The sequence below is a fragment of the Aquarana catesbeiana genome, linkage group LG01 (assembly GCF_042186555.1).
Source record: "Aquarana catesbeiana isolate 2022-GZ linkage group LG01, ASM4218655v1, whole genome shotgun sequence".
In the NCBI taxonomy this organism is placed as follows: Eukaryota; Metazoa; Chordata; class Amphibia; order Anura; family Ranidae; genus Aquarana; species Aquarana catesbeiana.
In genome coordinates, this window is record NC_133324.1 from 219162948 (window position 1) to 219190196 (window position 27249).

The 27249-nt window shown below is 41.2% G+C and overlaps 1 protein-coding gene across 1 annotated transcript in view; it reads left to right on the top strand.

The window, feature by feature from the left end:
* The window catches only part of ADAMTS19 (ADAM metallopeptidase with thrombospondin type 1 motif 19), a 520219-nt gene that overhangs the window by 438977 nt on the left and 53993 nt on the right, over positions 1-27249 (top strand). Inside the window, exons 17-19 of the mRNA XM_073625112.1 lie at positions 2447-2604; positions 4837-4990; positions 13107-13242. Of these exons, the coding sequence (XP_073481213.1) occupies positions 2447-2604; positions 4837-4990; positions 13107-13242 (448 nt within the window). The remainder of the gene's footprint in view (positions 1-2446; positions 2605-4836; positions 4991-13106; positions 13243-27249) is intronic.

Genomic DNA, 27249 nt, shown 5'->3' on the forward strand with positions numbered 1-27249 from the left:
AAGACCAAAGTATAAGGTACACCTATCAGATTCCCCCCCTTGTGAGCCATTTCTAACATTTTAGGGGGGAGAGCTCTTGGACAGGTAACCCTCTCCACTTCATTGAGAGATGAATGCCTAAATAATGGGTATTACTTTGGCCAGCCCGTCCTTAGTTACACTATTGGCAGCCCACTGGACAGGTAAGAAGTGTCATAATACAAAGATATAAATACACATTGTACACATTTTAGCACATTTGGACATTCTGCTATTACCTATCAAGATAATAATAGGATACAAAAACTTTAAACAGTACCATTTGAAAGTGTACAGGCAGGCACTACATGCTTTGGGGAATTCATCCATAAATCTGACCACAAAAGAGATGGCTATAGTGTGTATGGGTTTGGCAAAGTCAGCAGATAGATGATTGAGGATAGATAGAGAATTGTTATCAGCTGACTTAGCAGTTGGGGGGAGGGAGGGTTCCAAATGATTTGGGGACCCCCCAAAAAAAGCCTCTGGCACTCTACCTGAATTTAAAGCACAAATCACATTTAAAAACATTTTAGGGGGTGTTTGGGGTAAAGCACTACTATGGAGCTGATAAAATACATTGTTAAGTGACTACATGAGGTGAATATAGGGCCAGGAGACCATGCTGGGGAGGTTAGTGAAGGCAAATATGTATGAAGGACAAAAAAAAAATTACATAACAATCCAGCATGCATGAGGACAAAGGGGACATTCACAGCATATTACAATCATGGTAATTAGGGAATGAGGAAAGACATACAATATATTAGCAAACATTAAATACAATAAAATGTGATATTAAAGGATAAAAATCTTACCTTAATATACTCCTTCTGCAGGACCTGGATGATGGCAGAACAGGTCTCCGGGATAATGATCCCCAGAGCCTGGGGGGAGATGCCTGTCAAGAACTTCAAGTCCTGCAGGCTTCTCCCCATCGCCAAGTACCGCAGGGTGGCGACTAGCCTCTGCTCCGGAGTGATGGCTTGCCTCATGCAGGTATCCTGCCTGCTAATATAAGGGGTCAGCAAAGCCAACAAATGGTGAAATACGGGGTCCATCATCCTGAGAAAGTTCCTGAAATCATCAGGATTATTCTCATGGATCTCACGGAGCAAAGGCATGTGACAGAACTGGTCATGCTGGAGCAACCAATTCTTGGTCCATGAACTCCTCCCCAACCTGTTCATGGACTGGACTTGTGTCAAGGTCAGGACCCCAACACCAAGCCCCCACACAGCACGAACTCTACGAGGAGTATGTATACGCAACATGCCTAGAAAACGGTAGGCTGCTCAGAAGGAAGTAACAGAACGCACTGAAGAACAGCAAGGCCTGTGAAGAGCGACCTGAAAAACAGTAACGAACGAACAAGAACACAATGACAAGAGTCAATGGTACTCGCTGCACGCACTGAAGAGCAGATACAAACCCACAAGCACAAACTGAACAGCAGAAAATGATCTGAAAACCACGAGTCTGAAACAGCGCGAATCGTCTCTCACCAAACTTTTACTAACACGAGATTAGCAAAAGGAGCCCAAAGGGTGCCGCGCTTGGTTCTGAACTGGCCTTTTCTAGTCTTGTCGTATGTGGTGTATGTCACTGCGTTCTTGGCGATCGGAAATTCCGACAACTTTGTGCGACCGTGTGTATGCAAAACAAGTTTGAGCCAATATCCGTCGGAAAAAATCCATGGATTTTGTTGTCGGAATGTCCGATCAATGTCCGATTGTGTGTACGGGGCACTAGAGTGGCTGTGCTGTAACAAAAGTTCTGTTAACAATACATCCACACTGTTAAGATAGTTAAACAAAACAGATAAAGCAAAAAAGGTCTGATCCTGATGATCCTGTGTATCTAAGGACTCTCTTCTACACTGCAGACTTTAAAGTTTCAATTTGCAGCATTAACCTCCCTAATGGGCCTCCTCCCACCCCAAGCTCCCATGGCAGCCATATCAGCCACTATAGCTATTGTTATGCCAACGCTCTCATATGGTATGATTGACATGATGTCTGTCTGTCCCTTACATAGTCCACAATTCTCCCAAACTCTGATGTTATTACTGTCAATAGAGAGGTATAGGGACATCTTTACTAAAAGGAGAACAAATATTCTGTTTGTGGGAAATACAGACAGCATGTGTGCCTAATGCAACTGAATTACAATATGGAAAATCTTTTCACACATACAGAATGCAGTCTAGAGGAGGACTGGAGATGGAAATGTTGATCTGAGCATATTTCTAATACAGGATTACAATACCTCTGTCCTCAGATCAAAAATTAGGTGACCTTCTTTAAACTGGATATTATTGGAAAGCCACTTTACAAAGTCATGTATAAACAGTGATTTTGCATGCATATGCCATTTCATTTGTTGGTGGTTTTCTTGGTGATTTTACCAGGGGTATTAATTTTTACAGCTTTGAGGGATATTGGCAAACAGTCTATTAATGATGACTGGAAGATTGAAGAACCTGGAACCTTTCACATGGCTGGTACAACCGTTAACTACATAAGACGAGGACTCTGGGAGAAGATTTCCGCAAAAGGGCCTACAACATCTCCTCTTCATCTTCTGGTGAGTAAAAATTAACTATGTGATCAAAGAAACAACAGCTGGACTCAGCACTAGGAATTAGCTAAACTAAATGGGCGTTCAGTTAAGATGAACATGCTGCTGCAGCGGTATTAAAACTGCTGCTAAACATGACAGCTTCCAGAGCTCATGATTGTTAGGGAGCCAGTGGCCACCAGCATCCAAACAACCAGTGTCTCATCCCTGCCCAGGCCCATTCAACTGTCAGCCAGGGGTGAATGGCAAAGGGGACTTACCTATAGCTATTTTTTTCCACTTCTGCGTGAATTTATTCTGCTTGCAATTGTTTAGTATATTTTGGAAACCTTTAATTGCTGCTGAAGAATTAAACTAAACTGTAAGCAGATATAATAGTCACAAATTTCTGCAGCTCCATAATCATTAAAGCATTTGTAAAGGAATTTTTTTTTTAATAAAGAAAGATATCAAACATCTCTATACTTACCTGCTCTGTGCAACGGAATTGCACAGAGCAACCCAGAACCTCCTCTTCTGGGTTCCCACGCTGGCTCCACCTCTCTGTCTAGTACCCCCACGGGAAGCCACTTCCTGTGGGGGCACTTGTGCATGCTCGCTCACGAGCCCACTGCTGCATCCATTGACACAGACAGTGGGACTTGGCCTGCCCCTGCTCCCTTGTCACTGTAGTTGAGTGACAGGAGCGGGAGCCAATGGCTCCTGCTCCTATCAATCTGCCCAATGAGAAGGTAGACAGCAGAGAGTCGTTGCTCTCATGCATGCCACTGGATCGGATCAGGCTCAGGTTAAAAAACCTTGAAGCTTTAGAACCACTTTAATACAACATTTCATTTTTTCTTTTTTTATAATGTAAGCAGTGTAAGTACCTGAATGTGACCCGGTATCAACCTCTTGCAATCCCTGTTCAGCAGGGCTAGAGTGTAATGCCCTGTACACACGACCGGTTTTGCCGTCGGAATAAACTCCGAAGGTTTCTCCAAAGGAACTCCGACGGAATTCCATTCAAGCGGTCTTGCCTACACACGGTCAAACCAGGTCACAAGTCCGACCGTCCAGAACAAGGTGACGTACAGCATGTATGACGGGACTAGAAAAAGGAAGTTCAATAGCCAGTAGCCAATAGCTTCCATCTCGTACTTGCTTCAGAGCATGCATTGTTTTTGGTCCATCGGAACAGCATACAGACGATCGGTTTTCCCGATAGGAATTGGTTCCGTCGGAAATATTTCTCGGTCCATCAGAATTTTCGAAAAAAAAAAGTTAGAAGGAGAAGGCAGAGTGATCAAGTTGAGCTTAAAATTGTGTGGCTTCTGCTTCCACTGTCCAGTCACAGGCTGGGGCAGATCTAGGACACTCTGGGCTCACAGTAAGTGGGTTAGATGATGCTGACCATCCGACCGAAAAATTCTATGTGGAAAAGCTCTAAATTGAAAATGAATATTGCAACAGAAGCTGATTTTTTTTAATCTTATAATGGGCTATTCATTTATATATTGGTATTTTCGGCTGGAGATCTGCCTTAATGAATATGTGAGTTTTCAGTGAATATGGGAATTTTTTTGGAATACAGCAAAAATATATTTGCATGAATTTCTAGCAAAAGCATATTTCATCTTTAGCAAAGCAAATAAAGAATAACACCTGCAAAGAATTGAATTCATATGTGCATCATTTCTCCTGTACACAAGATTCTTCTGTAGACAGAGAAGCTTAGACTGAATTGCGTCCAGGAAAGGAGACGGAACCAAAAATGAAAAACATTTCATATGCGTTGCTTGTTGTAGAGACTTTCCAAGTTTCACTTAGACTCCAAAAATATGTAGCACATATGGAAAAATACTGTTGACAGACAGACAATAATAAGAGCATATTTCCAAATATTCTGTGTTTGAGTACTGATTTTTTGGAGATTCCTCACTTAAATGTTCACCTGTTCACTTGCAACTGTTTACAGAAATGTTTGAAAGTTTCACTGTTTTCCTAGAAATGACAGAGGTTTTCCTATGCCAAATTACACTTTGAGTTAATAAAAATATCCACTTCCCAATAAAATGCACTCAGATACACACAGTAGTCTCAAAGTCTTTCCTGAAGGAGGAAAAAAACTGACGTGCAATTGCCAGCATATTTTCCAGTCATCAAGACACTGGAGTTTGCAGAGAATGCCAATGTTCCACTTCCTTGCCTGATCTACATTCTCACTTTCTTGTGGGCTTGTTTCTGTGTATTTTGCAGGTGCTGCTATTTCATGACCAGAATTACGGTCTCCATTATGAATATACAATACCACTGGATCCGGTTCCAGAGAACCGCAGCGCAAAAGGGAACGAGCCTTTATACATGTGGACGCACTCAGGGTGGGAGGACTGTGATGCTGTGTGTGGAGGAGGTAAATAAAATCATAAACATTCATGGAGAGGGAAAGAATGTATCAAAGAAGACACAAAAAAGTGCCCTCTAGTGCAAATCCATCTGCTTTTCATTTTTTTTTTTTATAATTAAATTTTTATTTATTAGAATTCAGCTTAACAGTCAACTAAGGACAAAGACATGTGTCCATATATATCGAGAAAAAAACAGCGCAAAAACACCACCTAAGATAATAATCTAAGCAGCTTAACACTAAAGGCAAAAATATAAACCCTTTCAGACATGTAATATTAAAAGACAGTGCAGCGCTCATAAAATGATCTGTAAACTAAAACTATAGATGCATGACATGAGTCCATATAATCTTCTGTTAGGAAGAAAGTGAACGTAGATTTGATAGAGAGGCAAATCATCTGCGGTGATAACGGTGCTTCATGCAAATACTAAAGTGCTCCTTAATCCGTGCTCCCACCACCTGCTAGCCAAACCGCTCACCTTGTAAAATGGATCCCTGAGCTAACAGATGGGTCACACAGGCATTCACCACAATAAGTGGCTATGGATGGAATCTTGGATGGAAAACCGGGCACCTCTTTAAGGCAATCTGCACTCAGTAGCTTTAAATTTTTTTCATCCGTAGTGACATGAAATATAAAGGATAATATAGTGCACACTGTATAGCTAAAACATTTCCTTTATTTTAAAGACAAGTACTCACGTATGAGGCAACCTAGTGCTAGGAAAATAGGCGTATAAAGCATCAGTGATAACATGGATCGATAAGGCAGCTGCAGTGACGTCTGGGGATGCTTCCGCGCGCGTATCGTCCAACGGGACATCCTCAGCGGTAACGGAGTCCCATACATTCGGTTCATATTTATAGAGAGCCCCTTATAATTGTCACCTGTTTGCTGAAAAAATGAGCGGCAAATGTCCAATCAGAACGCGCAGCTCATAATTGGGAGGTGAAACACCCTGTGTGTTTACTGGGGTTGCCATAGTGATCGTGGTGTCATGACGCCACAACGCCCGATCACATGACCCCGCACATCAGATGGGAGGTGAAACACCCTGTGTGTTTACTGGAGTTGCCATAGTGATTGTGGCGTCGTGACATCACAACACCCGACCACATGACCCCGCACGTCAGATACTTTCTAAATAGTAAAGCGTTGGCCCCAGCGTCTAGCGTAACATGACGCCTGATCACGTGACTTAGATCACGTGTCTCCAGCTATGAAACGCATATGGGAGGAGAGGAATCCTCCCTCATGGCCAACCCTCGTTATGAAGACGTTGCTAAGAGACGGGGTACTACTAAGAAACCCGCTCGTAATAAAATCATTACTATGTGTCCATATATAACATTTACGTAATATGCAAAACTCTATATACACATGTCAAAATATTCTATTCAGAAGAAGAAAAATAAAAAAAAAAAAAGAGGAGAAAAAAAAATGGCAGAAATCACTTCCCCTCTTAACATACAATATATCATTAAGGGTTGAATTTGCTCAGACAACCCCCCAGTTAAGGGCCCCAACCTCCCTAGCTATTCATGTTCCTAATATCACTCGGTGCACCAATCAATCATTACATCCCTAATCCAAAAAAAAAGAGAAGTGAAATTGTGTCATATTTAGTAAAAAAAAGGGGGGGGGGGAGAGGGGTGAGAAGAACCAAAATTGTGCATTTATTAGTGTACAAGTCAAAATAAAAAAATCTCTTTCCCTTCCTTTTTCCCTTCCTTTCTCTTTTTTTTCTTTCCCCTTCCCCTTTATGAAAGAGGTCTGTGGGCCTAATTACCACCACGTGTAAAAAGAAATGATGAATAGATCCATAAATTTGTTGTGTACTCGTTAGTGTAATAATAAAAAAAAAAAAACACATCTATGTAAAAAGGCCTCTAAGGGCCACTTTGGCACTACGTGCCTATTTAAGTTGACTAATGCAAACAAAAAAAAAATGTAATCATTTAATAATAAAGTTTATTGCTTTTCTTCTCTCCCTTCCCCCTCTCCAATCCGCTTACACAAATTACATTGTCTCGCCATATTTAATGAGTGAATATTATACCCATTTATTATACCCATATTATACTACTATTGTACCCAGTCCATGTGTGCCCACTCTCTTTAACACGTTTAAATATATAACAACACCCTCTCTCTTACTTCAAACCAGCTGCTTTTCATTTAAAAGGGCTTGCAACAGGTTTTGTATACATATGTGACCCCAGCACCTGCAATCCCGCACACCTAACTATGAGGGTTTTTCTAATTCTGCAATAGATTTAAACTTCATAGATTCTTTCTTAAAGTGATACTAAACACACACTCTTTCATTTACATTGTTCCTTCTATTTCTGTATATGGATGATGGCACTGTAATTATTTGAATAAAAAAAAGTACCTTCTTTCCTAATTGATATACAGCTGTCACATGACCCCGATCTTTCCCAGCCTGTCTGCATGTAAACATAAGCAGGAGGAGCTTCTAGTCCTCTGCTGCTGGTCATAGCCTTTAGAATACAGAGTGAAAGTAAATAATTAATTGTTATATTACTATCAATAAACTGTCAACTATCATACAAATATATATTTTAAAAAAAATCTTTATTATTTTCTGCCAATAACATGGTGTGGGCGGATTTCTGTCAGTCAGAGGCTGTGTCATGCTTCTCCAGCCTGAGTCTTAGAATAAGAGGGTGAAGCCTCCATCAATCTACATGTAATATCCCACTCCTATTGTGTTTACCTGGTTAGTGGGCATGGAGGAGGAGGGAGGGAATGGGTAGTCATTCGCCCCTGTGTATAAGCCCACATGTGTGACTCTATAGTCACATGGGCTGCTCAAATGTGATAGGAAGGAAATGCTCAGAATAGAAACTCACTGAAAACTGAGCATGTGCAGAGCTGCCAACACTTGGACAGAAGGGGGAGATACAGCAGCATCAACCAGGTTTTTTGTAGAATACAGAAAACAAATCACATAGTGACTGAGTGAGTATGAACAGAATTTATTGATAGTTTTTTATGATGTGGGTTTAATGACACTTCAAAACAGAGACATAACCAAGAAGTAGTCAGGGGAAGGTTTTAAAATGGCACAGTGCTAGAGGTGTAACTAGAACCGTCAGGGGCCTGGTGCAAGAAACCATGAAGGGCCTCCCTGACCTCTGGTCCCAGGGCTTTTCCCTCTGGGTCCGGGGCTCTTCCCACTGATCTTGGGGTTCTTTACTCCCATTGCGGGGCCCTTTATTAGAGTCCCGCATTGGGGCCCTTTCACATGTTCTGCAGCAGACCCCCTTCCTGCACTCTTGGGTAGGGTTGCCACCTTTTCTTCAAGCCAAACCCAAACCACTTTAGCGGCACGCTGCAAATTTTTTTTGTAGTTAACACTATACATATATTTTGTGGTTAAATAACATTTCTAATCTTACTGATTTAATCACAAGTGTCCCCTCTTACATCAGAGTTCACAGAGTTCCCCCTTTACATCTGAATATGCAGTGTTTCCCCTTAACATCTGAATCTACAGCGTTCCCCATTACATCTGAACTTGAAAATTTCCCGTTTACATCTGAACTTGCAGTGTTCCCCTTTACATCTGAAATGGCAGAGTTCCCCTTTACATCTGAACTTGCAGAGTTCCCCTTTACATCTGAACTCACAGCGTTCCCCATCAAATCTGAAGCTGCAGAGTTCCCCTTTTTAAATCTGAAGCCGCAGAGTTCCCCTTTACATCTGAACTCCCAGTTCCCTTACACTGTAAGGTGGGACTGCAGACTATGATGTAAGGGAACACTTAGAACTCTGATGTTAGGGGGTCACTGCAGACTCTGGTGTATAGGGTAACTTTCATATCGGAGGGGGGGGGCACTTACTTAATAGTTCCCAGATTTCCTTTTTAATCAGGGTTCCCAGAGCCCAGTTATATCAGAGTCTGCAGATTTTCCACTTACACTGTAAGGGGGAGCTCTGTGGATTGCACTGTAAAGGGGATCACTGATTTAAGGGTGGGCTCTAGTGTAAAGGGGAACTCGGATGTAAGGAGGTTTCTGCTCACCAAAGCCACCCTTTACATCAGAGTCCACAGAGCACCTCTTACATCTGAGTCCCCCTTTACATTACAGTTCCAGGGGGGTGGAAAGGGAGTGGGCTGTCAGTGCTGGGTTTGGGCAGTGTGAGAGAGAGTGTAATAGACACTCTCTGCTTACAACTGCAACCTGCAACCCTGCCGTGAAGCCCCAAGGCCACAGCCCCACAGCAACAGAACACCAGGGTCTGGTCGCAAGTGCATCCTTTGTGACTCTGGTAGTTCTGCCACTGCTACTTGCTGTTTTGAGAGATTTGTTTATTAAATTATTTACAGTCTTACAGTAAATAATGCAATGTATCAGTGAGCTTGTGTTATACTACTGTGTGTGCAGATGAGTTGGGAAATCTCTCTCTTGTTACTCAAATACCCAAACGCCAACATATCTTAAAGTGCAATTTTCTTTTTATTAAAGAAAATCTATTGTCACAGCATAAATGTTAATTTTATGACATCAGCATTGTAATAGCAATACAAACAATAGTTATTTTTCACAATCCAACATAGGCTTACTTGAAAATTCTGCTTTTATGTAATGAGTGCTGCTTGTTTGCTGGTCATCTCGTTCCACAACTTCCTGGATTCTCTGCATGCTCGGCTGCTTCTCCTCTGCTGTTTTATTTCCATTTCTAAGGTCTACATATCCCATGGTACCTTGCTGCCTAAAAGCTTTTAGTGACTCTACCTCCCAACCCCCCCCGCAGCTCTGTAGATCAGTAGACAGACTCTATGAAATGTGTGACACAGCATTCCCTGATCACAGAACATAGTGAGTACGTGTCACAGAATTCAAAGAAACAAATGTGGAGGATGCTCACTAAGTCACTAAGAACAAACGTCAAGATTGCTCAGAATAATAAGAGTAGGCTAGACATAATTGAAATACAATGTGGAAATAAATATATGAATTTACATTTTGATCATAGACATGCTTTAAATCTGACTGTATGCCATCACTTGCAATGTGAAAAATCCAGCTTTTTAGCAATGGAATAAATATTTATCCACTGTGACTTAATGCTTATACAGAAATGATGATACTTTGCTGTGGATATACTAAAGGCAAATGGACTTTTCACTTTGCAAAGTGCAGTTGCTCCAGAGCTTAGTAAATGAGGTAAACCGTCACTTTGCAAAGAATACCCAATCATGTGCAAGGAAAATGTAAAAAACTGCTGCATGCGATTGGATGGTGGAGGTCAGCAGAGCTTCCCTTCATTTACTAAACTCCTGAGCAACATGCACTTTGCAAAGTGTACAGTATTTTTGGCTTTAGTAAATCAACCCAAAAGTATTTTTTCCCATACATAGCACAATTACATACTGTAACTCAGTTAACAGTACTTTGAGTTGAGCATTCTTAGATATGTTTGTTATGCCTACAATGACTTGAACAAAGTATTTCCTGAGTCATTTTAGGAGCAGCATTACTATATGTGCATACCTCCCAACTTTTTGAGATGGGAATGAGGGACTCGTATGTAGGCATAGGACACACACCCCTTGCTACGCTCTCTTAAAGGAGAATTATACAAAAAAATTATTAGTTAAATCCACAAGAGCTTTTTTTACCACTACTATTTTTTTTATACTGGCTTTTGAAATATACAAATGCAGCAATTTAGAAATTGGATGAAATGTTTAGCACTGGAAAACACTTTTTGAAAGATCAAGTTCATTTTTTATACAACTATAGAGATCAGACCAAAATGAGGGACAAATGAGAAGGAAAGAGGGACAGAGGGACTTTGTTCCATTCAGGGACAGTCCCTCGAAATCAGGGACAGTTGGGAGCTAGGTATGTGATTGCTGTGTACCTTTAATGGATAGCTCAGATTTTCAGCCCGCCATTTTTCCTGTGCAGCTGGCTACTCAATGTGCTTGGCATCTAGTAATCATGTTTTCTGAATGATCCTGGATCCAAGGTCTCTATGGGCCCATTCATGCCAGGGCACCTCTGGGCCTGTTCACATCGCGAATGTGCATTACGTGCGTTGTTGCATTGCAGCGTCGTTCATTCTGAATGGCACTCCTATGCATTTCCTAACACATCTGTGTTGCAGCTCACCACAACAGGCTACTATGCTTTGCAGTTCACTGGGCTGCCGAAAGTTTTGCATACATGATTTTTCATCTGTTGTGGGATGTTTGGCAGCCAATTTAATCAAACAGGCTACCTTAGCACACCACAAATTAAAGCATAGCAGTTAAATGCACTGAAGGCTGTGCTGATGTAAATGGGCCCAAAATGCAAACTAGGTGTGCTATGTTCCATATACCACTCTTTGTAGTTCTTGGAGAAACATGATGCACTGCATTGAATGATGTGACAAAAGGCTGCAGACTCTTGCAGAAACGAGTATAAAGACAGAGTCAGGTTGCAATACATTATAAAAACTCAGAATAGATGTATTTTGTGTGGATTTTTGGACATACTTGAGGAATGGATGATTTGAAAATGATGCACCACCACTTGAACATTGATGTAATAGTCTACCTTCCAGGGGACAGGTGTTAGTCTTATTATTTACCTGTACTGCTGTCAGGGAAGAAATATTATCCCAAACTCAAGGCCCACACAGAGGATAACCTGTCTCCTGCCTAAACCGAGTGCAGAGAGTTGACTTTCTGTGAGATGCTGGAGGAGGGTAAAAGTTTCAGTTAAAGCCTTTAGTTTTAGTTCATGTAACTAAGATATCACCTCTTTGGATTTTTTTTTTATATTAGCACTGAGTTCTGGCAAAAGGACATTTATCCTGACACTCTGACACCAAAATAATTATATGAAGAAATTGCTGAGAGGTTAGACTGTATTAATATACCACTTGGAAATTATTAGAGATGCCTTTTGGTGACCCATTTACTGTAAAATAAATGGGTCACCAAAAGGGTCACCAAAAGGTACATAAATGGTAAACCAAGCAGTGTAGCATAAAGCATAAAATGTCAGCAGATACTGTATATTTTCTATTACTCCTATTGATCAGAGCCCCTTCCTCTTTCTGCCCTCACTTCAATGGAGAATAGGCACAACTTCCTCAAATTTTCAACAGCAAAATGTTCATTGTCTGAGCAAAGTCAGCTCTGCTGTATGGGGGGAAGGAGACATGAAAATGACAGATCATTAGAGGAAAGGTATGTCTTTACAACTTAGGATCCCAGCAAACTGCTGCACTTGTAGGTTTACTGTAGGTTCCCATATGTACAATTTTTAGCTTTGCAAGATTTTCTAAAATGGAAAATGTTTGCTGTTCAGTGATTCATTCATGTAATATTTAGCTTGGTCTGGGAACCTTTTTTTAACTCCCTAAGTACATACCTTAGTTCTAGCTGTCTTCTGCCTGGTCTGGTTACTTCATAAATCTTTCCGCTTCCTACGGTGGGTGTGGTTGACCCTCATTACAGCACCAAACAGCACTCATATAATGAAGTGTGAGTGCTGTTTGATGTAGCAGTACAGGGAGCCCAGGCTGGCATTATAATGCAACCCAGGGGGCAGGTCCATGACAGCCTAAGCTCATGAAAAGGGGTTGAATGATGCTGGCCATGGTTCATCCTGGAAATGAATGACAATATGTGGTAGAGGAGTAAAGGCAGGATGAAATAGCATCCTAAAGAAGGTAGATAACTACTGACAGAACATTTCTAAGGCCCTGTTTATAAGTCTACAAAGTCCTCTAGCATAAAATCCCCGTTGCTTTCCTGCTTCTTGGGTGCTGCACATGACATATACAGCTGCCCATCAAAGTGAATAGCTGCATATGCCCATACTCGCGTAAAAACCTGGTTATACATCGGTACCAGTGCAAGCATGGAAGGCATATTTTCAGTCATGCAAAAAATATGCCATACATGTATGCATGGGTAAAGACCAAAGCACTTGCGACTCCCTGGGTGTGGAAAAGCATCAGCAATTTTACACGAGCGGACTTTGCAGCCTCTAGATGTCCATGTGTATGATGCTTTACAGGCTATAAACAATTATTTTATATAGGTCATGGTTAATAATACTGTCTTTCATGTTTTTTGTATACTAGGGGAAAGAAAAACAACAGTGTCTTGCACAAAAATTATGAACAAAAATATAACTATCGTGGATAACTCCTACTGTAAAGACTTGATGAAGCCAGAACCACAAATTAGAAAGTGCAATGAACAGCCTTGTCAAACAAGGTAAATATAATACATCTATCTTACAGTTCAATCATCTTGATTCCTTGAAACTTGTTGAACTGGAACTTCTAATATGGACAGGTAATAAATCCACCTACTTCTTTAATCAGAATTATTTATAATGAACAATAAAATTATATCTATTGTTTCCTTCTAGTTGATCTCGTATATGGTTAAACACAAATCCTAGGTTGTTATTTCCTGGAAGCTGTGAGTTCAGTGTTCGTTTTCAAAAGTTGACTTTACTTTCAAAAACTATCAAAAGTAAAATTAACAAAGAAAATAATCATATTTGTATTTGTTTAAAAAAAATTGGAACTGAGTAAAATAAATATGGGTTTAGCACCCAATAATTTCTAAACTGATTGATTTGTTCAAGCTTGTTCAATGTTCACACCCTCACTAAGGTATGTCTCACAGCAGTGTCTTCTCAGTGACTTCCCATATAATAGGGACTGTTCTAAAGAATTGATCTTGTTGCTGCAGGATGATCTATGCAATGGCCTGTACACACGATCAGAAAATCGTACGAAAAATATCACCTTCTAAGTGATCGTACGATAACGAGTACACGGTATTCGAGAGCCGATCACAAAAGTTCATCCAATATTATCCGATGGGACAAACATAAACATTTTTCTCATACGATACCAGATCATACAATTTTGCATTCAATCAGTACAGTTACTTTTCGAAAATACAATGCAAATACACTACAACACATTGCATTACAAATTTTTATTATGTCGTACGAGAATTTTCGTCACTTTAGTAAACTTTTCATTTTCGATATAAGACTAGCATAGAAAAAAAAAAAAAAACGGACGATAATCTCATTGTGTGTACCCCCTTGTCCCTAATGACGAATTACTTAATCAGTAACCAAAAACAAAAAGCTCAACAACACATGAACAGAAAAATCATAATATGCATTCTTATATTGTAGCAAAGTGTCCATTTATTCCCCATGCTCAGATGCAGGTGTATGTCCCTATAACTTAATTTCCAACATATCATGGGGTTCATAGACACACCCAGGAAAGATAAGTTAATCAGCTCCCCTCTCTAAACAGCTCAAAGAGGCCACACCTGCTAAGGCAAAGATAGCTGGTAAAGTTATCTATAGCCAGGTACTGTCTGGCAAAATCAGAATAATCTTGCAAGAGAAAGATTGAAGTGACCCCGATTTGAAATTCCATGAACTGTTAGAAGTAGTCATAGAATTTTTAGAAGCAGAAATGCAGAAGGCTTCATGGGAGGTGGCCATGCGGCAATTTGCATAAGGATTGGCTCAGCTCTAGACATAGTTATGGCTCCCCATGGAGGCAAACAGAGCATTGGAAGCAGCCAAGGTGGGCAAGGTCACCATTCCTGTGCTAGGGCTGTCAAGTTGGGCCATCTTTAGAGAGACTGCCCCAACCATACACAGTAGAATCCATTAAACTAGCCAGGAGTCAATAAGTAGGGCAGCAAAGTGGAACAAACCCCCTATCCAAAAAACAAAGATGTGGTAATCAAATATTATGTTGTGTATAGATGCTTCAAATACCTAGAGATGTTATTTTGGTATTCAGCTCTCAAGCCATTACCTTGCCAGAATTGGTGTTCCAGTGATACTCTCCTAAGTCAAAAATAAGCCCGGACATTTCAGAAGTCACTGCCTTGGAGAAATTAACAAGGATAGTATCCTTATTTATTAAGATGATATACTGGTCGTGACCATTTTGAATACTTAGATGCTATGTTGGCCTGGCTGCATCCATCCATTTTGCATACTTAGATGCTATCTTGGCCTAGCTGCACACAAATGTGAAGCTCAAATCCAAGAAGTGCCATTATTATTATAATTATTATTATTATACAGGATTTATATAGCACTAGCAGTTTGTGCAGTGCTTTACAAAATTAAGGAAGTGTCATAAACAGGTGTGACCAGAACCGTGTGGACTGCAACAGAGGGAACCAAACACATTTAAAGTGAAATAATGTAGTTTATTAAGATAAGTAAATATAGATATAAAAATACCTCCGATACCAAACAGTGTACAACAATCCAACAACCAGACAGTGACCCACAAATAACAACAAACAAAATAGGTATGTACAATAGATGGGGACTACCAGAATCGTAAACGTAGCCATGCCAGGGTCATAAACGGGAGATCAGCAGATGGGGCAAGGAGCAAGACAGGACAGGGAAAAGGTGGAAGGGATCAGGCTGCAGGGCAGGGGTACAGGAATACAGGATAACAGGATGGAAAGGAACAGGTACAAATACAGGTTCAGGTTCTCATTATCACAGGATACAGATCAGGGCTCAAGGACAATACGAAGGCAAGTGTGTGAGTGCTTGCTGGGTATAAGTACACATCTCCTGCAATTAGCCTCAGGTGACGCCTGATCTCAGGAGATGATGTCGGCTCCACACTGCCAGGAGACACCCACTGGTGGACACCAGTATTGCGGCCCAAAGATTAGACAGTGCCACCAGCAGGTGCAACCTTTCCTGATTATTCCAGACTGCTAGGAGACACCCACTGGTGGACACCAGTAATGCGAGCCAAAGGTCTAACAGCGCCACCAGCAGGTGAAACCTTTCCTGACAGGAAGACAGTACAGTTACAATATAATTCAAGACAAGAGGGTTAGGATGGCCCTGCTTGTTACAATCTAAAGGGAAGGGCAAACAATACAAAAAGTAATAATTGTGGGAGGATGAGTTGTTCAAGAGATTAAAATGGAGTTTTTAGGCAGATGCAGGATAGGCTACATTGCAAATTACAGCTCATGTAAGCTAGAGCTGTTAGCCTTGGTGTGGACAGTTACTGAACGCTTTAGTAAGTGCTTGACAAGAGCCAAGTTTAAGGTCTGGATGGAAAACAATCCATTGGTGCATTTCTAAACAGCTAAAATTGGCACTCTGGAGCAACACTTGGCAGCATGCCCAGCAAAGTTTAAATTCTCTTTGCCTTATCACCCTGGGAAGAGCAACAAGACAGAAACTGTCCTATTGCAGGACCCACTAGCAGGGCCTCACCAAGCTGAGGATGAAGAAGGGGACTTGACTAGAGGAAGCCTAATGCCGTATACACACGATCGCACATTCCGACAACAAAATCCTTGTTTTTTTCCAACTGATGTTGACTCAAACTTGTCTTGCATACACACGGTCACACAAATCTTGTCGGAAATTCCGAACGTCAAGAACGCGGTGACGTACAACACGTACAACGGCATTAGAAAAGGGAAGTTCAATATCCAGTGCGCCACCCTTTGGGCTCCTTCTGCTAATCTCGTGTTAGTACAAGTTTGATGAGAGACAATTCTCGCTTTTCAGCCTTGTGCTTTTCCGATAGTTACTGCTCTTCAGTTTGTGCTTGTGGGTTCGTATCTGGTTTCCAGTGCGTGTAGTCAGTTCGCATTTGTTTTTCAGTGCGTATTTTATAGTACGTATTTGATTCTCAATGCATTCTTGTCTACTCGTTTCTGATTTTCGGATCGCTCTTCTCAGGCCTTACTGATTTTTAGTGCGTTCTGTTAGTTTGTTCTGACCAGCCGACCATTTGGAAGCCATGTTGTGGTTACGTACTCTTCGTAGAATTCGTGCTGTGCCGGGGCTTGGTGTTGGGGTTCTTACTTTGACCCAAGCCCAGTCCATGAACAGGGCGGGAAGGAGTTCATGGATGAAGAATTGGTTACTCAAGCATGACCAATTATCTCATATGCCTTTGTTGCGGGAGATCCGTGAGAATAATCCTGATGATTTCAGGAATTATCTCCGGATGACGGACCCCATTTTTCACTGTTTGTTGGCTTTGCTGTCCCCTTATATTAGCAGGCAGGACACCTGAATGCGGCAAGCCATCACTCCTGAGCAGAGGCTAGTCGCCATGTTGCGTTACTTGGCGACAGGGAGAAGTCTGCAGGACATCAAGTTCTCGACAGGCATCCCCCCAGGCTCTGGGGATCATTATTCCAGAGACCTGTTCTGCCATCATTCAAGTCCTGCAGAAGAACTATATTAGGGTAAGTTTTCTCCTTTAACATCACATTGTCTTTAATGTTTGCTAATGTATTGTATTTCTTTCATCGTTCCCTAATTACCATGATTGTAATATGCTGTGAATATCCTCTTTGTTATCATGCATGCTTGAATTTTTTAAACTTTCTTTTTTGTCCATCATGCCTATTTGCCTTCACTAACCTCCCCAGCATGCTATCCTGGGCCCATACACACCTAGCCTAGTCACTTAACAATGTATTTTTTCAGCTCTATAGTAGTGCTTTACCCTAAACACCCCCTAAAATGTGTACAAATGTTATTTTTGTGCTTAAATTCATGCAGAGTGCCAGAGGCTTTTTTTGGGGGGTCCCAAAATCATTTGGAACACTCCCTCCCCCCAACCGCTAAGTCAACCAATACCAATCCTCTATCTGCTGACTTTGCCAAACCCATACACACTATACCTACCTCTTTTGTGGTCAGATTTCTGTATGAACTCCCCGAAGCATGTAGTGAAAGGGCCTGCCATAATACTTTCAAATGGTACTGTTTAAAGTTTTGTTATCCTTTTATCTTGATAGGTAATTGCAGAATGTAAAAAAGTGCTTCAATTTGTACAGTGTGTATTTATATTTTTGGATTATGACACTTCTTACCTGTCCAGTGGGCTGCCAATAGTGTAAGTAAGGAGGGGCTGGCAAAAGTAACACACATTATTTATCCATTCGGCTCTCAATGAAGTGGAGTGGGTTACCTGTCCAAAACATACCCCCCCTCAAACGTTTACAATGGCCCATCAGAGAGGGTGAGGAATCTGATAAGTGGACCTTATATTTTTGTCTTTAAATACTCCTTAAAATAAATGTTATACTGAGGTTGGCCAAGAATGTTTGTGTCTAATCTGCTTGCAATGTTTATGTGCAAAATTACTAAGTTCTTTTTTCTTTTTTGACTCCACAGTTTCCTTCAACAACACAGGAATGGCAGACTGTGGCTTCCCAATTTGCCCAGTGGTGGGACATTCCCAACTGTGGAGGGGCAATTGATGGGAAACACGTCCACATCGTGCCACCCCCCACGGAGGAATGGCCGGACGTCGGATGGTGGAGTCATCGCCCAGACAGAGTTCTACACATGGCTCCAGAATGGTGGCTTGAGATTGCCACCTGCTGAAGAGAATGTGGAAGGACTCCCATTTGTCTTTGTCGCTGATGAAGCGTTTGGGCTGGGTGATCACCTGATGCGGCCGTTCCCGATGAAGACCATCACCCCAGACCAGAGGGTTTTTAACTACTGGCTGGCCAGAGCCAGAAGAGTGGTTGAGAATGCTTTTAGGATAATGGCCAGCTGGTTCCGCCTATTCCTTACGGCAATCAACATGGCGGAATATAAACTTAACCATATAATCCTTTCATGCTGCATTCTCCACAACTTTTTAAGGAGAAATTCAATGAACTATGTTGCCTCAGTTGGGCCTGAGGCCGGACTTAACAAACAAACACTGATGGCGCTTGAAGCTGGCCGTCCTGGCTTGCCCAACCCCAAAGAGCCCGTGAGGGCCGTATCAAATATATGGAGTACTTTGCGGGTAGGGGGGCCATTGATATTCCCGAAAATGTTTAATAAGCATTTTAAAAATATTTTTTTTTTAGTTAAACTGAAATAAGATTTCCTTTTATTTACTGCTTGTGTTTCTTTTAGCTGTCTCCTAGGTTTTCTTCAATAGTGCAAATGTAATTTATTTGATACATGAGGTGACAATCTCTTCTTCAGCGAACTATTATTATGTTGTGGGTCTGCTACACACACACCTTATTTTTATTGTTAATGTATGTAATGCATTACTGTTAAAAATATACATAATTTTTAGCACCATAAATGAATTTTGGTGAGTCACGAAAATGGCATGATTGTGGCAAATTATAAAGCACTGTGGGAGTTATTTACTAAAGGAAAATACACTTTGAACTACAAGTGCACTGCAAAAGTGCACTTGTAGTGCAAAGTGGATTTGCCTTTAGTAAATAACCCCCATTTCAGTGTAAACACCAACTTAGTCCAAAAAATGATATTGAGCATTGAAAGAAGAAGTCACACATTGTTGAGTAGAAAACTTTTTACTCTGTGCACATTCACATGTGCGTTAGAAAATGGTTTTTGAACAAACCAACATATTTTAGTAATAACATTTTTGTTTTTGACAGTACAAATAGCCTGTTGTGTGTTAAAACAGGCATGTTTAAAACCATAAAACAATATACAACTCAGGAACTTACAAAGTTCAACTTTGACAAAGTGAAGGCAATAACAGACATTAGTATGTCCAAACTGTGTTTATTTTGCCTTCATCAGATGGGGGTGATGTCACCCCTGTGAAAGACAAATTTTGAAGATGTACACAAATTGAGAGTCAAAATGGGGATTTCTCTCCTGATCCCATGCCTAATGCCAACATGTGCTAGCTTCCATCATGGGGGATCAATGGACATGTTTCGGGGGTGCAACCCCTTCCTCTCATCTACTTTAATTGCGAGGAAGGGGTTACACCCCCAAAACGTGTACCTTGATATCCCGTGATGGCAGATAGCACATGTTGACACACTGTATGCATCTTTAAAATTTGGCTTTCGAAAAAAATTTTTAAATGTGTGAAAATAGTAAAAATACAAATAAACTAGAAGAATTTGGGGTTTTTTTAGATTCTGCCTAAAATATCAATGATGTTTTTGAGTCTTTTTTCCACATCATTAATGTCTTCCTTGATCTTCTGTAAATCACGATTGCACACCATGATCTCACCGATGAGGACACGTGCACTTGCACTTGTGAAATCCGAATCATCTTCCACAACATCCACATCACCTAAAATTAAAAAACACACTATGTATTATAAATATGCAGGCATCTATCTATTACCTGAAGCTGTGGTCTCAGACACTCACCTGTTGTGGTCACTATTTTGCCCACTTCATAAACCTCTCCTTTCTCCACATCTTCTGGTTGTGGTGTGGGGATTTGCTTTTCTTTCGGAGGTGGGGGGGTCCCTGGTGTCCTCGGATGTCCCGAGTCTTTTCTCCCCTATGTGAATAAAAAAGGTATACTTAGCACACAGATATTTGAGGGCAGAAATAGTAATATGAAACATTGCTTGGAAGTGTCGTACAATTGTCTTTTTTGGCAGAGTTCCAAGCTGAAGACATTATTTTTTTTCCATTTCTAAAGCTGGAATACTTACCTTTTTTGTACAATTTTCACACATGGAGACACCCCTAGTATCCACTGAAGCACCTGTGTGGGACACCCTAAAACGTTTGTTCTGGTGTCCTACACTAGTGCTCCTGCATCCAGATGTGGAAACAGCTGCTGAGTGTCCTCTCCTTACACTGAATCAAGTTTGCATTTCATCCTAGTACAAACCCATCTAAACAACAATGTCATAAACTTCTTTTAATACAAATAGGCCTGAACAAATGTAGTTAACCTGTATGTGCCAAAAACATCGTATTAGTGGGCAAACGAATGATACTTACTAGGAACGATTACTGTGCCCACGAACATGAAAGTTGCCATTTTAAACTGTACAACAGTAAAGAAAAGCACATGGAGCAGCACAAACGTAATAATAATAAGAGGAACACGCGACAACTACTTACTTTTTTGAAGAACTCTCTTGATCTTTCTGTACTGATCCTGCTCCCTCAGTTTCAGGTCTGACCAGTGTTTCCTCAATTGATCCTTGGATCATCATACCTCAAAATTCCTGTGCAGACTTCTCACAACTTTAGCCATGATCTTGGCCTTTCTGACATTTGGGTTTGGGTAAGGTCCATGCTTCCCCTCATAGTCGGCCCTCTTCAAGATGTCCACCATCTCCACCATCGCTATAAAGGACATATTTGAGGCCTTAAATCTCGTCCGGGATCGGGACGTTCGTGGCTCCGGCTTTCATCGTTGCTGCTGTCTGCATGCACTTGCTCTTTCTTTGCCATGTGCTCTCCCACTGCGCCAAAAAACAAGGGGCAGGGAATAGACTAGAAAGAATGTCAGGGGTGGGCGGAGTTTCACGCATGCGCAGTGTAAATAAAGCGTAAAATGCATGCGTCATACTTACGATCTGTAAGTGGAGGAAGGAGTATCGGAAGCGCCGATCGTTCTAACGAAGGTACAAGTTTAACTTGGTGCATCAGTGGCCTATACTGCCTCTAGATTGAGGCCTATATTGGGACAAGATTAGGAGAGTTTAGCCTGACATTAGGGTTTGTCTTGTGTTGTGTCTTGCAGAGAAAATGGATGGCTTCAATGATCACAACTTCCTCCCCCTATTCATAGACAAGTACAGGGAGCTGCCTTGTCTGTGGCAGGTGAAACATCCTCATTATAATCATAAACAAAAGAGGCAGGCTGCGCTGGAGAAACTGCTTGAGTTTGTTAAGCTGCAGATCCCCACGGCAGCCATCCCCTATTTGAAGGGCAAAATTGGTGGGCTGAGGAGCACTTATAATAGGGAGCGCAAAAGGTCCAGAATTCCATTAGATCAGGAGCAGCAGCAGGTGCCATTTATGTCCCCAGGCTGTGGTACCATGAGAGACTTTGTTTTCTGTCAGACCAGACTGAAGTCAGGCAATCACTCTCAACCCTACCTTCCACTCTTCCTTCCACGCTTCCTTCCACCCCAGCTGAGGCTTCCGACATCCAACCTGGGCCTTCCAGCCAGGAAGAAGTGGAGGAGCCCAGCTTGAGCCATGTATAGCATTGTTCTACAGATTTCTTGTCGTAAAATTAATGATGTTAACTAGATGTTGTTATTGATCAGTAATTGCTGATTTAATAAAGTGTTTTATATATCAATAGACAGTAGTGGCCAAAAATGTTTGGGACAAGAATGAAAAATGCTGGGGTCAGAAGGATAGTCTTTTCTATTTGTTAACATTCAATTTGCAACAGTCATGAGCTGAAAATTGTGTGTGATTGATGAATAAAAAAATAAAACTATGTTCCTTTTTCATACACAGGAAAGCCTCAGTCAGGAGGAGGGCGTGGAATGTGGTAGCCAGAAGGTGGCGAGGGTATGTGGTAGCCAGGAGGTGGCAGGGGTAAGTGGCAGCCAGGAGGTGGCCCAGCCCAGTAGCCTGACCGAATCCCAGGTCCCTCCCCTCCGCCTTACAACCAAAAGGCCCAGGAAGGGGAGTAACGTAGAGGAGGCAGCACTTGGGCTGATTCGGAAGGCTAATGCTGCCCTCAAAACCACCACCACTCTTCAAGAGGCCTTTGCCTCCATGGCTGCATGCAAAATGCCGGAAATGGAGGAGGGACAATGCCTCATCTGTGAGGAAATGATGTATATGTCCCTAAATAAGGGGTTGAGGGGCCAAAACACACCTATGTGAGTTGGACCATCCTCCTCCTCTTCCTCCACCACCTGCCACAACTCCAAAACCACAGCCTGGAAGCAAGCCTGGAAGGAAGAGTGGAAGGAAGACAAGAGTGTGATGGCCTGGGTTCACTCTGGTCTGACAAAAGACGCAGGCTGTGGTATGACCACAGCCTGGGGACATATATGTCATCTGTTGCTGTTCCTGATCTCTTGTAGTCCAGGACCGGATTGTGCTCACTATTATATGGACTCCTCATGCTACCAATTTTGGCTGTAAAATAGTTGATGTGTGCCCTGGGGTACAAAGGCTTCACTAATTTCACTATTTTCTCCAGTGTTGCCTTCCTCTTTATTTTATTATGACCCATAAGAAATGGCTATTTTAGATTTACAAATACTTGCCTATGCGTTTTACTTAAAAAAGGACAGTTTGTTTGTGAGTAGGCAGGTACATTTCCTAAATACAATGTCAAATTAACAAGGGACACTAACACCAACCAATCTCCTTGAGGTTAAAAAAATACTAGATAATAATGGTGTTGTGGTAACTTGGCACAAAACGAAAAAACAATACTATGGAGAGCAATAGAAAAAATAAAAAATAAAGCAGGAGATCTTAATATAAAAAAAACACTATAAACAAAAATTAAAAACATTATTATGGAGATCTGATGAAAAAAAAAAGTACATATTCAAGAGATCACGAGAAATAATAAAGAGATCATTTTTTAAGAACTCTGTGTGAATATGAGCAGCAAAACAACTTAATTATTCTAGCATTATAAAGAAGAAGAGAATGCGCTGCATTAAAAGATTTAAAAATTTGCAGCGTGACGAATGTGCTACAGTGGGGACTGAAAGTTTGGGCACCCCAGGTAAAAATGTGTATTAATGTGCATAACGAAGCCAAGGAAAGATGGAAAAATCTCCAAATGGCATCAAATTACAGATTAGACATTCTTATAATATGTCAAAAAAAGTTAGATTTTATTTCCATCATTTACACTTTCAAAATTACAGAAAACAAAATAATGGTGTCTGCAAAAGTTTGGGCACCCTGCAGAGTTAATATCTTGTACTGCCCCCTTTGGCAAGTATCACAGCTTGTAAACGCTTTTTGTAGCCAGCCAAGAGTCTTTCAATTCTTGTTTGAGGTATCTTTGCCCATTGTTCCTTACAAAAGTCTTCCAGTTCTTTGAGATTTCTGGGCTGTCTGTCACGCACTGCTCTTTTAAGGTCATAGATAGATTTTCAATAATGTTGAGGTCAGAAGAATGTGAAGGCCATGACAAAACCTTCAGTTTACGCCTCTTGATGTAATCCCCCATGGATTTTGAGGTGTGTTTAGGATCATTATCCATTTGTAGAAGCCATCCTCTCTTTAACTTCAGCTTTTTCACAGATGGCATCAAGTTGCCATCCAAAATTTGCTGAAATTTTATTGAATCCATTTTTCCTTCTACTCGTGAAATATTCCCTGTGCCACTGGCTGCAATACAACCCCAAAGCATGATTGATCCACCCCCATGCTTAACAGTTGGACAGAGGTTCTTTTCATTAAATTCTGTGCCCTTTCTTCTCCAAACGTACCTTTGCTCATTCCGGCCAAAAAGTTCTATTTTAACCTCATCGGTCCACAGAACTTGTTTCCAAAATGCCTCAGGCTTGTCTATATGTTCATTTGCAAAGTTCAAACTCTGATTTTTGTGGTGAGGACGTAGAAGAGGTTTTCTTCTGATGACTCTTCCATGAAGACCACATTTGTACAAGTATCTCTTTATAGTGAAATAGTGTACCACAACTCCAGTGTCTGCCAGATCTTTCTGGAGGGATCGTGCAGTCAAATGTGGGTTTTGAATTGCTTTTCTCACAATCCTGCGAGCTGTTCTGTCTGATATTTTTCTTGGTCTTCCAGATCTTACTTTAACTTCCACTGTTCCTGATGACTGCCATTTCTTATTTACATTCCGAACAGAGGATATTGACATCTGAAAACGCTTTGCTATCTTCTTATAGCCTTCTCCAGCTTTGTGAGCATCAACTATTTTCAGTTTCAGTTTTCTAGACAACTGCTTAGAAGAACCCATGGTGCTGATTGTTGGGGCAAGGTCAGATGAGTCTGGCCATTTAAAACCTTTGAGATTGACATCACCTGGTCTTCCCAGTCGATGATTGAGAACAATCCATGGCACTGGCAGGTCTCAGCTTTGCAAAGGGGGCAGTGCATGCTATAAATTCTGCAGGGTGCCCAAACTTTTGCAGACGCCATTTTTTTCTTTTCTGTAATTTTGAAAGTGTAAATGATGGAAATAAAATCGAACTTTTTTTGACATATTATAAGAATGTCTAATCTGTAATTTGATGCCATTTGGAGATTTTTCCATCTTTCTTCGGCTTCGTTATGCACATTAATACACATTTTTACCTGAGGTGCCCAAACTTTCGATCCCCACTGTATCTCCATTATGAATGCTAGTTTTACCAGACAGAGCGCTTCCGTCTCATAATTGATTGAGAGCATGCGTGGAACTTTGTGCGTCAGAATTGTGTACACACGATCAGAGTTTACGAGAACGGATTTTGATGTCGAAAAATTTGAGATCCAGATCTCAAATTTTGTTTGTCGGGAATTCTGACGGAAAATGTCCGATGGAGCCTACACACAGTTGGAATTTCCGACAACCAGCTCCCATTGAACATTTCCCGACTGTGTGTACGCGGCATAAGAGTATGCCTTAGGTAAACCTCATCCATGTACTGGAAGAATTTACCTGAGCAGATAAATTCTGCTCAGGTAAACACTTTCAAGAACTGAGAGTGAAGATGGCCAAAAAGTTAGGGGGGCTTTTAAACTAGTTGACGGGGGAGGGTCCAGAGGTAGAGATAGTCAGCGCGGAACATATTCCAGAGGGTAGTACTGGGGGCATTAGTGGTAGGTTGACTAAAGCACATAAACCCAAGGTAAGTATAGTAACAAGTCCTATTTGCCATCTTGGAACAGCCAATAAGAGGACAGTATGCGACCGGTCTAAACTACGTGGCATGTTCACCAATGCCAGGAGCCATTCAAGGGTATTCCCTTTATTGCAGGGATAGAGAGGGTAAAACAGGGGGAGGGGTATGCCTGTATATCAAGAATAGTGTACAAGTTAAATGAGAGATGACATCACTAAGAAAGCTAGGGAGGAGGTGGAATCCTTATGGGTAGAGCTCCAAAGGGATGGAACTAAGGGGAAAATAATACTGGGCATATGCTATAGGCATCCTAACCCGAGGGAGGAGGGGGAGACAGATCTCCTATCACTATTTGGATTAGCAGCAAGGATGGGAAGTGTCATTAAAATGGGGGATTTTAATTATAAAGACATGGACTGGGTGGAAGGAACCGTGCATTCGTCTAAGGCTCGCCAGTTACTAAATGTCTTACAGGACAATTTCATGGGTTAGATGGTAGACGCACCAACTAGAAACAAAGTATTACTAGACCTACTGATTACCAACAATACAGACCTGATCACGGATGTGGAAATAAGGGGCAATTTAGAAAACAGCGATCACAGGTCAATTAGCTTCAGTATAAATCACACAGATAGGTAACATAAGGGGAATACAAATACACTGAATTTCAAAAGAGCCAACTTCCCTTGCTAGAAAATATAAATTGGGATAAAATCTTAGGAACAAAGAACACAGAGGAGAGATGGGTTTGCTTTAAGAGCATATTAAATAAGGGCATTAGTCAGTGCATCCCATTGGAAAATACATTTAAAAGAGAGAAAAAAAGTTCTGTATGGCTTAACTCCAATGTAAAAATGCATATAAAAGCAAAGGAGAAGGTCTTCAATAAATACAAGGCTGAGGGATCATCATCAGCATTCAGACTTTACAAAGAATGCAACAAGAAATGTAAGGGTGCAATTAGGGCTGCTAAGATAGAACACGAAAGACACATAGTGGAGGAGAGCAAAAGAATTCCCAAGAAATTCTTTAAGTATATAAATAGTAAAAGAGGGAGGACAGACCTTATTGGCCCCATAAAGAATGATGAAGGGAATCTGGTTACTAAGGATGGAGAGATGGTGAAGGTATTGAATTAATTCTTCTCCTCAGTCTTCACGAGGGAATCGGGGGGCTTTAGTAACCAAAACTGCAGTGTTTAGCCTCATGACACATATCAGGAAGCACCCTCATGGCTGAGGACAGAGGACAGAATTAGAAATAGACTTGGAAAACTTAGCATTAGTCACCGGGACCAGATGGCTTGCAACCGAGGGTCCTTAGGGAACTCAGTCATGTAATAGCCAGACCATTGTTCCTAATTTTTACTGATAGTCTACTGACTGGAATGGAACCAGCTGATTGGAGAAAAGCTAATGTAGTGCCAATATTTAAAAAAGGGCCAAAATACATCCCTGGGAATTACAGACCAGTTAGCCCAACATCAATAGTATGTAAGCTCTTGGAGGGGATGATAAGGGACTATATACAAGATTTTAGTAATGAAAACGGTATCATTAGCAGTAATCAGCATGGATTCATGAAGAATCGTTCTTGCCAAACCAATCTACTAACCTTCTATGAGGAGGAGAGCTGCCATCTAGATAAAGGAAGGCCCATAGACATGGTGTGT